Consider the following 14,203-nt stretch of genomic DNA (forward strand, 5'->3'; position numbering starts at 1 on the left):
TAAACCAATAAAGTGCTGAGCGATATCAGGGAAGAATGCAAATTTAATCACAATAAGATAAAGAGCTAAAATTAAAAGGGTGAAACTCCCAATTATTACCAAGGATTTGTAGTAACCAGAACTGCCATACTGCTTGCAGTATAAAATAGTAGCAACCTGTTTTGAAAGGACATATGGAAGTCTCTTAAAAAAAAAAACTAAACACACCATTGTTCTGGAGTTTCTAGCAAAACAATGAGGCAAATAAAATGAAATTAAAGATATTCAGATTGGAAGGGAAGAACTAATGACATGACCTTATATATAGATAATTCTAAAGAATCCACAAAAAACCCCAAGAGCTAATAAAGGAGTTCAACAAGGTTGCAGGATACAAGATAAATAAACAAAAACAAATTATATTTCTATATGCAAGCAATGAAAAACTCCCACCATGAAATTAAGAAAATAATTCCATTCACCAGAGAATCAAAAAGAATAAAATATTTTAGGAATAAAACATCAAAGACACACTACACACTATAAAACATTACTGAAAGAAGAAAAAATTTTTTAAAAAGGTAAAAAATCCATATGAACTAGGAGACAAAATTGTTAACACTCCCAAAATTGATTTACAAACTTACTGCCATCACTTAGGGGAGTCACAATTCAAAGCACAGCAATTAAGATAGTGTGGTACTGGAAAAGACCTGAGAACCCAGAAATAAATCTTCACAATTACTGTCAGTTGATTTCTACAAACATGCCAAGACAATTCAATGGGGAAAGAATATTCTTTTTAACAAACGGTGCTCTAACAACTCAATATCCACATATGAAAGAATTAAGCCTTATCTCACATCATATGCAAAAATTAACTCAAAATGGACCACAGAGCTAAAACTCCTAGGAAGAAACAAAGCAGTATGTCTTTGTGACCTTACAGTAGGGAATAGACTCTTACATAGAACAGCAAATGGTTGAATAAAGAAAAAATTCATCATGATGCCTATAGCCTGATCCCTCTCAAATAAAGCTTAAAAATACCCAAAAGCAAAGTAGTTATTATAAATGAACACATATGTATGTAGAATAAGTATACAAACACCTAACATAAAAAATTTCCAAGCAGTGATTACTTCTAGGGAGGAGAGGAGAGGACGACAGAGTTTGGGAGAGGTGTGCATGGGAGGGTGTGTGGGGGGAAGTAGAGTGGAAGGTAATTAAGGGTAATCTATTGTTTCTGGGGGGAAAAAAACAACACAAAACCCTTCAACAGTAAAAGTATACTGTAGTATTTGATAAAAGTGGTGTGGCTATACCCATGTACCTTTATGAATATTTGAAATGCTTTACAATTTGAAAAATTACATTTCTAGAAGAATGAGACATTCTTATCATGATCATTAATTTTCCAGTACAGCACAGGGCAAAAATTAAGGTAAATTAAACTAATTGATCTAAAACTCCACTAATCAAGAAATATTCAGGAAATTGCTTTGGGAATAAACACTATTATTAGATCCTTTGTCATTGCCTTTATTCAAAATGGGAAACAAAGTACATGCCCCCAGAATGATTACTGGAATTTTCCACTTGTTTGTATTCTATACAAATAGTTGTGGCTTATGTTTATTTTAGTAAATTCTTTTTTCTTTCTCTACTCCTAAATTTGCTTTCATCCAACTTTCCCAAGCTTAAATCTCTTCCTTTTGTTTTTTCCTTCCCCCAGATTTGTATTTCCTTTCCTAAGCAACAATAAAACATTATTTTCTTTTCCATTTGCTCATAAATCAAACAGTTCATTCCCTTGTTTGGTTTTCTACTTTCAACTACATGCTTAGTTTGCTTGCATTTTTTCTGCATGTTCACTTTTCCCAAGTACAAGACATGCTTCCAGGTGTAAACAAGTTACTTTTTTAATAGGGCTAAGGCTCATTTATTTAGGCCTATCAGGAAGATGTATATGCAGATGAGGATTTAACAATCACCACTTTTTACTTAAAACAGTACACAAACCCCTATGCACATGTTTCACTGAAGGGACCATTGGATGCTGAGGGCTGTAGAGAGGACAGCTGTCAAGTTGCTGCCATTGTTAGAGTGAGGTGAATACCCCAGGCACCCAACCTTCTCTTCCTAGAGCCACAGCCCTCAGTGTTAGGGTCCAGACAACTGCCTGGCTCAGGCCACAGGGGACAAGAAAGGGGAGCTTCTTGTCATCTTGTCAACACAGCCAACAACAGTTGTCATTTATTTAGACAGTCCACTGCCAAGCTGTCTTGTGGGCACTCAGTCGAATTTCATTTAACTCCTAATTCCCCATGAGAGAGAGGAATTATCTCTACTTTACTGACAGGGCACTGGGTAGAGAAGTCAAGCAATACAAGCAAGATCACATGGCTTTGCTACCTGGCTCAAAGAGCCAAGATTCACATCCAGGTGTGGCTCATAGCAAATGCCCTGCCAGTTGCCACACACAGTTTCTTCCCTTTCTGGCTGCTGCGGGGTATGGAGCAGACCAGTTTTTTGGTGGAAGAGTTGTTCTCCTTCCCAAACCACCATGCACCCTACCTACTCTGTTTATGTTCAAGACAGGGGAGTGTTTAAGTCCTCAAGAAAACAATTTGATTCCTCAAGTATGGTGTTAATAAAAACAAACATTTACAGTAAGGCATATTTACACAGTATTTATGTTCACATGGGTGTCTGTAGGATGGCTACGTGCTGTAGTACTGGAAGAGCCCTTCTTTTTTTTTAAATTTTTTTTCTAGATTTATTTATTTATTTATGATAGACACACACACACAGGGGGAGAGAGAGAGAGAGAGAGAGGCAGAGACACAGGAGGAGGGAGAAGCAGGCTCCATGCCAGGAGCCCGATGTGGGACGGGACTCCAGGATCGCGCCCTGGGCCAAAGGCAGGCGCCAAACCGCTGAGCCACCCAGGGATCCCCTGGAAGAGCCCTTCTAATGGTGCTCCTATAACCACGTACTCCAAAAACAAAGCACCCATAAATGATGGAGGCATACCTGAATAGGATCCTGCGTCAGTCTCATGGGCCCAATGCGCACCTCTGCAGAAGAGACCTGCTAAATAAATACCAACATATTAGATGTGTCAAGTCAAACTACAAGAAGTGACAAATTCTTCCTTACTTAGAATATTACATTATACTACTTTGTAGACACTAACTACAAGGATCCAATATACTGATATGGAGTCAGTTTATAAAATGTAATGAGCATAATCCTGGTTTTGTATAAGAATATATACATGTACATGCATTGAAAACATCCTAGAGGATACTATCACATGCTAAGTAGTGGATTTCAGGTTGTCTTTACTTTAAGTACATGGATTTTTAAAACATTGCTTTATGGGAGAAAACCAATAATTATTTTCTGAGCACCTATTATATGCTCAGCACCATACTACAGTTACTTTAAAATCTTAAGTAAAGGTATTTCTCAAATGTGAAAACCAAAACATTTCAAGAGCTGTTCCTCTACTTCTTAATTTTCTTATCTTTATGCTTTAGTAGGAGCCATAAACAGCTTATTCTTACCCGTTTACCACAAATAAACTCATCTGAGTTGCACTTCCTCAAATAAACTGAGGAAGACCATATAAGAGGCAAATTGTGCTCCACGACTTGATCCAGGAATGAGCTTAGGTGTTCAGGGGCCAACACCATCTACCTGCCTTCAGCTGCAAGCAGAAGGCAAGTATTTGTCTGTAATAACTTTGCTCAGATTTCTAAAAGTGGCTCTTTCTAGTAACCTATTGAGGGTCTTGGCCTCACCTCCATGGATTCAATTTTGTTTTTCTCCAAGAGGGAGCAGTCATTTTGCTACCACTTGGAAGCTTATCCTGCATTCTACAGTCAGATAGAACACCTTCAGCAAGCACAAAAGTCAGAGGACTGGAGGCAACAGTAATAAATGAATCAAGGGCCAGAGGAGGCTTTTATCAGTTAACAAAAGCAGAATTTTCTTTAAATTATAATTTTGGGGGCACCCGGGTGGCTCAGTTGGTTAAGCATCTGTCTTCGGTTCAGATCATGATCCCAGGGTCCTTGGATCAAGCCTCACATTGGGCTCCCTGCATGGAGCCTGCTTCTCTCTCTGTCTCTATCTCTCTCTCTGTGTCTCTCATGAATAAATAAATAAAATCTTTTAAAAAAATAAGAAAGAGAAAGAAAAGGAAGGAAGGAAGGAAGGAAGGAAGGAAGGAAGGAAGGAAGGAAGGAAGGAAGGAAGGAAGGAAGGAAGGAATCTTTAAAAATAAATAGATCAAAAAATTATGATTTTGAAAACTAAAAATTTCCCTTTCTTCTTTCTTCCCTTTTCTCTGTGCTTAATTCCTGGTGGGCATGGTGTGAATCTTCTCCAAAACACGGCTGAATTGGAGACACTCGTTTCCTCTTTAAAATTGATCCCTCAACCCTGGCATCACTGTTTGAAGCAGTGATGCTGGGGGCTTTGGCCTCTCACTCAACCAGCCAGCTTAAAACTCAAAGCCCTATAATGACTGCTCAACAGAGGCTACTGGTCCTCTGTGGTGGGTTCTGCTTGGTGAGGCGGCCTCCAGACAGTGGGCCCTTCTAGTAGGCCTGGCACAATTCTTACCAACTTGGGGTCTCGAGTCCCTGAGCCCACAGACCAGTGATAAGTTCCTTTAGTGTTTTACTGCTGTCTTCAGGTAAAAGAACATGTGATCTTATACTTCTTTCCTTTAAACAAAGCAATATCCTACCAAGTGTTATTGCGGATACTAGCATGCAGCATAGATGCACAGCCCTCAGAATGATTCCACTGAAAATGATTCAGTGGAATGATTCCCAGGCCTCCTGTGTCACTGGGACTCAGCAGCCCACCCCCCATCCCCAGCTCTACTCAGACACAGTTTTTGTTGTCTGAACCCAACATCATCCTTCAAAAGCAGTGTAACTGCCAGAATTTTACTAAAAAGTTAATAATTAAGCAGTAAAACCAATTTGAGGCAGTAAGATAGAGATCACAGTCCCTGTGATCTCTCTTGGCTTCACTGCACACACCATATACCTAAGCTCCCCTCCAACAGGGCTACAGGTTTTCTCTAGCAAAACTGGCTCCCCAAGGGGTCATCCAGGGGCGGAAAATAAATTAAATATTAAGTATAAAGTTTAAAAGGAATAAAATAAAAAGTGACTCACTTTAGAAGGCTAAGGGACAGAGGACAGGATCCCTGCTAGAAGGGCACAGACTGTCCCCAAAATAATTCACTCTTAACCAATATTTTTCTAACTTTATAAATAACCACCATATGCATGAAGTAGTCATACAAGCACTTTGTGTGTGTGTGTGTGCATGTATGCTGAGAGCTCCCAATACATTCCTGATGAAATCTCTTTAGAACAAATACTATGAAACAGTGTAATGACTGTTGACACACAAATAACTGGATTCTCATAAAGAAAATAATTCTAGGGGATCCCTGGGTGGCTCAGCGGTTTGGTGCCTGCCTTTGGCCCAGGGCATGATCCTGGAGTCCTGGGATGGAGTCCCACATCAGGCTCCCGGCATGGAGCCTGCTTCTCCCTCCTCCTGTGTCTCTCCCCCACCCCCCCCCCCGTCTCTCTCTATCATAAATAAATAAATAAATAAATAAATAAATAAATAAATCTTTAAAAAAAAAAGAAAATAATTCTCATTATTGTCTCCTATTCATTTAGGCCCAAAGGATCCTATTATATATAGTTCAGCTTTTTATGTTGCTGAATTTAGACAGTGCACAGGTCAAGTCACTTTTACATAGGTCTCTTGGTGGGATAAAAGCCCTGAAAGGCAGCATTCATGGGGCTTTAATATCAACATTAAAAGGAAAGCCAATTCTATTTTCCTTATATGTAAGGAAATAGTTACTAATTTGAGTAATTCTGAAATAAAGTCCTTGCATTGTTGTCAACATTCATAAATCTCTTCAACTATAATCATTTTTTTGTCGCGCATTTAATGTCTTTAGAAAACATGATGTTTTTGTTGGAATGATCGAGTAAGCTCAGTATGTTAGCTTCCCAGGGACTATGAGGTTTTGAATAAAGAGGAAGAGGAGCTCTGATGGGAGGAGAAAAACCTTCTGAATCACTTATGATCACAATTCAGAAGGGGGAAGAAAAAAAACCCTTAAGTTTATTACCTCACTGGGATTTAATAAAGATTTTCATGTACTCTATATCTTTTAATTTGGAGATGTAGATAAGTATTACTTCTTTATGTGTGTGCGCTAATGAGGAAACAGGCCCAGAGTTGAGAAGGTGGTGAAAAAGTGACATGTTAAAACTCCTAGCATATGTTAGATACTGTGGTAGGAACTTAACATGTATTTTCTCAATTCTCAAAATCCATCTCATTATTTTAGCTCTGAATTAGAACAGGCTCAAGTATCCTGTGGTATCAAAGAGATCCAAAATTTCAGTGATCTAATAATATAAGGATTTTTTCATACCAAATGCACTATGGTGCCAAGGTGATTTTCCAAATCAATTCCTCCTTGTGGATACTTAGCAGTCCAGGCCAAGAGACAGTCAGGGGGAGAGTCACCGAAAACTCAGGCATGGGTTTTTAAAACCTCAGCCTGAAAGTTACACAGTACTTGCCCTCAGCCCATTGGTCAGAGCTAGTCACATGGTCCCACTTCACTGTAAGGAGGCAGGACATCTAAGGAAGCAAAAGGGTTGTAGTTACATAGGCCTTTTTAAACTTTGCCAAGAGAACACCTGATGATCATGTGAACACTCTTCAAGCCCCCAGCTCTCTCCCGGGGACTGTGCTAGGAGGCATTTCCACAGGAGTGACCTTAGTAGGAGACGGGCAATGGCCACGGAGAGTATGGAATTTTCAAAGTAACACTCAACCTAGAACACATCCTTTTCCTGCCATGACAGCAAAGACCCTACAACTTTCTTCCACAGCCTGCATGCATCCAGCGTTTTAACCTCTGCTTGACCCAGTTCGGCAGGAAGCTGCCACTGCAAGCAGAACCAAGGAGACAGTTTCGCAAGTTTGGTAGACCACCTTCAAGACCCCTGCCTCTCCCGTCTCTACCCACTTCCTCCCAGCCCTGTTTCACTGTGTCACTTCTACACCCAAGTTGGGGCCTCAGTTTACCAGCTCCTTTAGTCCTGACCTACACTTAGCTCACTGTCCCTTGGCTTCCATTTTCCCTCTTGGACTCTGCTCCCATTCATCTGACTTTGGTTTCCATGTCCAAGAGAAGTCAATCATCTCAACAGAATGGCAGACCTTATTCTTGTCAGCGCTGAGGGCTAGTGCAAGGCAGTGACCAGCAGAGGCAAACCTGCAGCAGGTCTATTCATGGCAGCAGCAGTTTGCAGACACAGAAGCCTACTGCCTACATGTCATCAATCTATGAAGGAGTATTTACGAACATAAACAAGAGACCATTTACTGATGTCTCTGTAACCAAGCCAAGAATCTCCACTTCAAAGGGTGAACTTTGAGCAACTGCAGATGCACAGATCCTCAATTAGTGTATTAGCTCTGATTCCAGGAAGTAAAGAAGTTTGCCAAGGTCACAGGAGCAAGCAAAGGACAGGCTCATAGATAACATAATTCTAGTGCCCAGGGGGAGAGGAGGATAGGACAAGAATGTTAAGAGATACACTTACTAGTCACTCTGACCACACATCTTTCCCCAACAGCCCAATGAGGAAGGACTGTGGGCTGACAGTACAGTCTTAACTATCCCATGTTTACAGTGTGTTAGACATTTATATGCATACATATGTATGCAGGTTAACATGCACATGCATATATATGAAGCAAGGTAACCGATTCAGATTCAGGTGAGTTGGCTCTCTATGAAAAAAAGTCCTATTTTGTAGCATTTGCTGATTCTCTGATTTAAATACCTTCACTTCAGCTAATCTCAAGCTAGCAACACAGGTTCCTGCCCATGTGACTGGATCTGTAGCTTTTCATTCTGAATGAAAAAAGTTTGTGAGTGGCAAACTCATTGGTCTTTGCTGGTCTACAAATGATTTTCACTTACTTTTGTTTGATAGTTTAATGAGATACAGAATTCTGGCTGATAGATATTTTCCCCTCAAACTTTAAAGATGGGAGGAAGGAGAGAGTACTTTTGGTTCTCAAGGTGGGAAGATCAAGAATGTTTCATGAAGGCAAATAGGTCATAAAGAACAAGAGACTGGCTTGGGAGAAGAAATTCCAGATATATGGAACAACAGAAGCAAAGGCATGGAGATAAGAAGGCAAAGGTACAATGGCAGAGAAAATGAAGACTGGAAGGGTTGAGGTCAATTCCTGGAAGGTATGTGCCACCGTCCTCACCCCCACCCAACCCCTTTTATTTTCCTGTAGGCACCAACCACATTTTAGATTTCTGAGCGGAAAATGAACAGGATCCAATTTAGGACTTGGGGGTGGGGAATAAATCAAACATATAGTTTGTCTACTTTCTGGATAGGTAAGAACAGACCTAGCAAAACACACAGGGCTATGAGTAGGAACTAGAGCAGTGAAATTAAGTGGGGAAAATGTCATAACGAACACGAAAATGACCAAAAAAAAAAAAAAAAAAAAAAAAAACCCCACACAGCTTGGCCCTATTTCAATGGAGAACAAAGTCCAAGATGAAAATCGACTGGTCAGGTCAGGTAGCTAGAAGACATAATCTGGAAAGAAGTCAAGGTAGTTCAGGCTAATTCATCTGTCACTGCACCACACTCCCTGCTGGTGACCTCCACATCTCTGGGTATTTCCGGCTTTTGGAGTTTTCTTAGAGAACCTGGATTAAGGTTTCAGAGCTTGCCTCAAAAAGGAAGCAAGTGAGAACTCGGGAAGAAAAGCAGTTGACCTAGAAAGCCCTTGCTACCCCATCTGCCCAGCACAGCACACCCGCCCCTCGAGCAGCTGCTCGGTGCCCCCACCCTCTGAGGGTTGTCCAAGCCCAGCTGCACCAAGACGCCCCTAATAGCTCTCCTCAGCACCCTACTCTACTGCACAGTTACTTGTTGTATTATTCATTTAGTTAGTTTCCCCTGGGCAAGACCGAGTTTCCTAGGAGATAGAGTGTTCCTCACAGTTTTATCCCCAGCGTCTAGAAGGTAGTCAATAAATAAATGAAACTGAATTCAACTGCTTAAAACCATGTGGGTTTTAAGTAACAGAGTCAGGAATTGAAACTTGATTTTTTCCCCCTAGACACACCCAGTACAACGTTCTTCCATTATGCTCTAGAATTTAGAGAATTCTGACCGCTTTTCTGCCACGAGGTTCTGGACTTCATACTGGTGTTGCTACAGAGATGATCCAGTACCCAGCAATCCCTGCTCAGGTCCTGGTAGTCTGTACTACTGTGAGCAGGGCTGCCACTAGGGCTAAGGAGAAACAAGTGAGGTGTGTACGTACATGGGTGTCTGGGCCAGCGTGGCGGGCTTCCTTCCCTTCAGTCATCCACAGAATAAGCTCAAAGTCTGAGTCTTCCCCCTTCAGGGACTTCATATCTGGAACCCCTTCCTCTCCACCCTCAGCAGTACTGAAAATTCACCTAAGTGTACATATGCACACCACCCAGGGCAAGTGTGACCTCACTTCCATGAGGGAGGGGCGACTCCATGGTAAGTCATGTTGATCACAAAAGGGATCTGCTGTGGGCTCAGAAAAAGGCATTTTTAAATATGTTAATCAACTCTGCCTGCTGTCCTGCTGGCTCTGGCTTTAGTGATTAATTCTCTCAAGGTGCCCCTGTCCACCCTCCATTCCCAGGCCAAAAATCTTTCTTTATTCCTCTGAGCAAGCAAAGTCTGTGTTTGACTTTTGCCTTTTTGTTTCAAGAGCATGCACGTGCACACACACACACCCCTGTAGAGGGAGGCAGAGGGGGTAGGAGAGAGAATCTCACGCAGACTCCCCGCTGAGCACAGAGCCCAATGCCAGGCTCCATCCCACAACCCTGAAATCATGAGCTGAGTCAAAAATCAAGAATTGGATGCTTAATCAATTGAGCCACCCAGGTGCCCCTACTTTTGCCTGTTTCATAGGCCCATACCTGCAGCACTTACTATGAGGCTGCACATCCCTGCCTCATCCTGGCCCCCACTCTATGCCCCCCTCCCGCCCACCCTCTGGCATGCTTTCTTCTGTCTCTTTGTCAGCCATGGGGCCTTGGCAGTGGGCTTTGCCCTCATACTAGCCTCCAGCCCTCCCTTTGCTTTGCTTCCAGCCACCCTAGAGCACCTGCTCTGCTCTGCAGCCCCAGACCTTTCAGTGCCCCGCAGGTGGTTCCAAGCCACCCGTCCCCGTCCTGCTGCCAATTCTCTCACCTAGACATTCTCAGCCTATGCTTCATGTTCCAAGTACCTGGGACTTATTATATGTATGAATGCCCAAGTCCTACTTCAAACCACAAGAATAAGAATCTCTAAGGATGGGGCCTGGGAATCAGCATTTTAAAATCACAGGTGAAACTAGGGTTGAGAACCACTGGTCTATCCTGAGCAGACACGTCTGTTGTCAACAGCAGACTCAATTACTTTATTAATTTATTTGATATCAAGTGAGTCCTTACCCTGTGAATGGCATCAAAACCCACCCAGTGACCCCCTCTAAAATCACAAGATCACTTAGGCAAGAAAAAGATTCAATCCTTCATATTTGATAATTTCCCCAAACCAGTATCTCCAAATAACAACTTAAAAATGATTAGATCTGTTACAAACAGATGAAAGATTATTCATATTCATTAGATACTCATAGTGGGTGACAGATCTACCAGCTTTGTTTCGTGCTCTCTTTCATGTTCTACTAGAAGAGTACATTCATTTGGCAGCATGATGCTTCATCACCAATACATATAGATAACTACTCATCAAAATATACCACTGTAAAAGACATCAACTTGACTTTTGAAATTTAAAACTTCTATTCAAGAGTGCCTGGGTGGCTCAGTGGTTGAGCATCTGCCTTTGGCTCAGGTCGTAATCCTGGGGTCCTGGGATTGAGTCCTGCACTGGGCTCCCTGCATGGAGCTTGCTTCTCCCTCTGCCTATGTCTCTGCCTCTCTCTCTGTGTTTCTCATGAATAAATAAAATCTTTGTTTATAAATAAATAAATAAATAAATAAATAAATAAATAAATAAATAAATCTTCTTAAAAAACCAAAGCAAAAGCAAGAGACACTCCAGTAAAGGGCGGGGGGGGGGGGGGGGGAAGGGAGGGAGAGCCCAAGAGATAATAAAATAAAAATCAGGAAACAATCAAGTATTAGTAACCAGAACGAAACTGTCTAAAAACAATCAGTGAAAAGACAACCAAAAAGGAAGTTGGGCAAAGATGGGAAAAAGAACTCAGAGAAGGAAATATAAATATTAAGAGATGCTCAATCGTTAGTAATCAGGAAAGTAAATTTTAAATTACAATGAGATACTATGTCATACCCAGCCATTTTTTTAAAAAAGCAACAGAATGGTAGAATTAAGAAGCTAAACAGTATCAACCAGAAGGTTGACTCACAGGAACTCCTATACTGTTGGTGGGTGTATAAATTGGTTCAGCCACTTTGAAAAATATTGAGAATTTCTAATAAAGACAAGCATTTATCCTACAATCCAGCTCCTATGTGATACCTGTGGGTTTCTCTGCAGGATAAGAAGGCATTTACAAAAATACTTGGAGCAAAATTCAACAAAAATTTGGAGACAGCCTAATCCATAATCCATTAGCATCCATCACCAGAAAAAAAAAGTATTTTGAGGAATATCCATGCAATGGAATATTATACTATGAAAAATATATCAACTAAGAGCTACCCATTCAAAATGGATGAATCTCACAAATGTCAAGTTAAAAAAAAAAAGGATTTAGAAAAATACCTCAGAATACCACTTAAAGTTTTAAATTATTTAAAATACTGAATATAGTGCACCTGAGTGGCCCAGCTGGTTAGGCATCTGCCTTCAGGTCATGATCCCAAGATCCTGGGATGGAGCCCCCCCAGTTGGGCTCCCTGCACAGCAGGGAGTCTGCTTCTCCTTCTCCCTCTGCCACTCTCCCCCCACCCTCAGGCTCTCTCTTTCTCTTTCAAAAATAAATAGCAAATAAATAACTGAATATAGTGTAGGAATATTATAACAGTACAGAGAAAAGCTTATAAATTCCCATTTAAGCCATAAGGTCCCACTGGTCGAAAGGAAAAGGGGATATATTTAGGGAAGGAACTACCAGGGCCTTCAGTTACTGTTCATGATCTATTTTTTATTAAGCAGTGAGTAATGACTATATAGGTATTTACTGAATTATTTCCCTCATCTGTTGTCTAAATACTTCAAAAAAAAAAGTTATAATGTATTTTATTGGAAAAGTCTATTTTCTAGTTTATTTTCTAGTTTTGAAATAACATTAACTGAGCAGTAACCACTATACAAATAACCAACACATACTATTTCTTTCTTACTATAAAATCTTTATTTGGTAAAACAAGGTAGTATATTTAAAATTCCTCAAAATATGGATAAAATTTCCTTGAAGCTCAGTAAAATGAAATCCTAGAAAAGTGGGTTGCGACTCAGGGGTCCTTGTTCAAATTAACTGCTCTGTGCCTCATTATGAAGGGGCTTATGAATCCCCCAAGCATCAGCATATAATGGTCACAGCGACTGCACTTGTTTACCACTGAAGAATTTAAACTCTGGGGCATCCATGTGGCACAGTCGGTTAAGCGTCCCACTCCTGGTTTCAGCTCAAGTCATCTCATGGGTTGTGAGATTGAGCCCCATTAGCTGCTTGGGACTTTCTCTCCTTCCTCCCCCCACCCTTTGCTTGCACTCCCTCTCTCTCTCTCTAAAATAAATAATTAAAAAAAAAAAAAAGGATTTAAAATTCTATCATGGTTAAGCACCTCACCCAAGGGGCTAGAGTTGAGATTTAAGCCCAGACCCACCTTACTTAGAAGGCCATGCTCTTATATATTCACTAATATTTGTTCTAGAAAAGTCTTAAAATGCTATGCAAAGAAACTAAGTAAAACTTGTAAAAGTGATTTATAATTAAATGAAAGATCTGTTTGAAAGATGAGCATAGGCCAAATGAAGTGGGAGAGCAGAATGTACAGCCTATGCCACAGCCAACACGCTGTCAGTCAAGGAGGGAGACATGGCCTCATGCACAAGATGAGACCATGATGGGCTTTCCAGCATTGTCTTGCAATGCCCCCCACCCACCCCCTCAATGACTGGGGAATGGACAACAAGGCTATTCTTTCTCAACAAGTATCACTGCTACCCTCAGCTAAGGGGAAAACAGTATCATCCATCACACTGTGCCCAGAAAACATTGCAGTAAGAAAGGATAGGGGCCATCGAGGCCATCCTCAGGCTAAACACATGGGTGCTGTCAGCTCCTAACACAGAAAAGTGGCCAGCATGGCCTAATGGGGGAGGCACCCCCCCCTCCTGCCCCAGAAATCAGATGAAAGAAATTATCATTTTTTTAATTTTATTTTTTCCCTTAAATTCTAAGTTTATTTCCTATACTCTAAAGTTCAGAGAAGTTTTTCAGCACTAAATAGTGACACATATCAAGTTTCAGATATTTATTATTCAGTGTAAACCCCAACACAATACACCAACACGATTTTGTGCTTTTAGAGGGGAAATACTTCCTGGATAAGTGGATAATTGTGCGGATGGCTTCTGGAAGACTTTCATTCTAAGCAGCTTTATAGTGAAACATTAATGATAGAAGTCTGGACCTCTTTCTTCAGTTTGCTGTAATCTACACTCACTGAGTAGAACTTGTATTGATCATTGAGATCCAGTTGTTCCAAGGTTCTGGGTTATTCTTCCTATCCCAACTAACATCTGGATTGAACAATGCCAAGCACAACACATACAGCGCTGCTCCAGTACCTCCTGCCCCAATAAATATGAAGAGGGGGATCAAGCTCGGATGCTTCTTGGCCTGACTGATGGTCTGGCGTAACATGGTTGCGGCAAGGTCTCCTGTGCAGGAGAAGGAAAAACCGTGTTGCTGCAAGGCCCGGAACTAAGTAATGCCTCTATTTTTTAAATTTTATTTAGGTTCAACTTGCCAATGTATGACACCCTAGCCATGGGAAAAGAATTCTGATATCAATTGGAGGTTGAAATAAAAAGGGAAAAAATGGTCAAGAATACAATCTATTAAATGGGTGAACCCC

General features: G+C 41.0%; 1 protein-coding gene and 1 pseudogene across 7 annotated transcripts in view; both read right to left on the reverse strand.

Annotated features, from left to right (window-relative positions):
- The window catches only part of PDE8B (phosphodiesterase 8B), a 269,611-nt gene that overhangs the window by 139,617 nt on the left and 115,791 nt on the right, over positions 1-14,203 (reverse strand). For 5 of the 7 annotated variants that reach the window (XM_077867434.1, XM_077867414.1, XM_077867403.1 and 2 more), the window contains exon 2: positions 3,016-3,075. In XM_077867434.1, the coding sequence (XP_077723560.1) occupies positions 3,016-3,042 (27 nt within the window). In that variant the 5' untranslated portion in view covers positions 3,043-3,075. The remainder of the gene's footprint in view (positions 1-3,015; positions 3,076-14,203) is intronic. The other 2 variants (XM_077867425.1, XM_077867384.1) reach the window with 1 other exon arrangement.
- Positions 13,583-14,048, reverse strand: LOC144290291 (cytochrome c oxidase subunit NDUFA4 pseudogene; annotated as a pseudogene).

The sequence above is a fragment of the Canis aureus genome, chromosome 2 (genome assembly GCF_053574225.1).
Source record: "Canis aureus isolate CA01 chromosome 2, VMU_Caureus_v.1.0, whole genome shotgun sequence".
Lineage (NCBI taxonomy): Eukaryota > Metazoa > Chordata > Mammalia > Carnivora > Canidae > Canis > Canis aureus.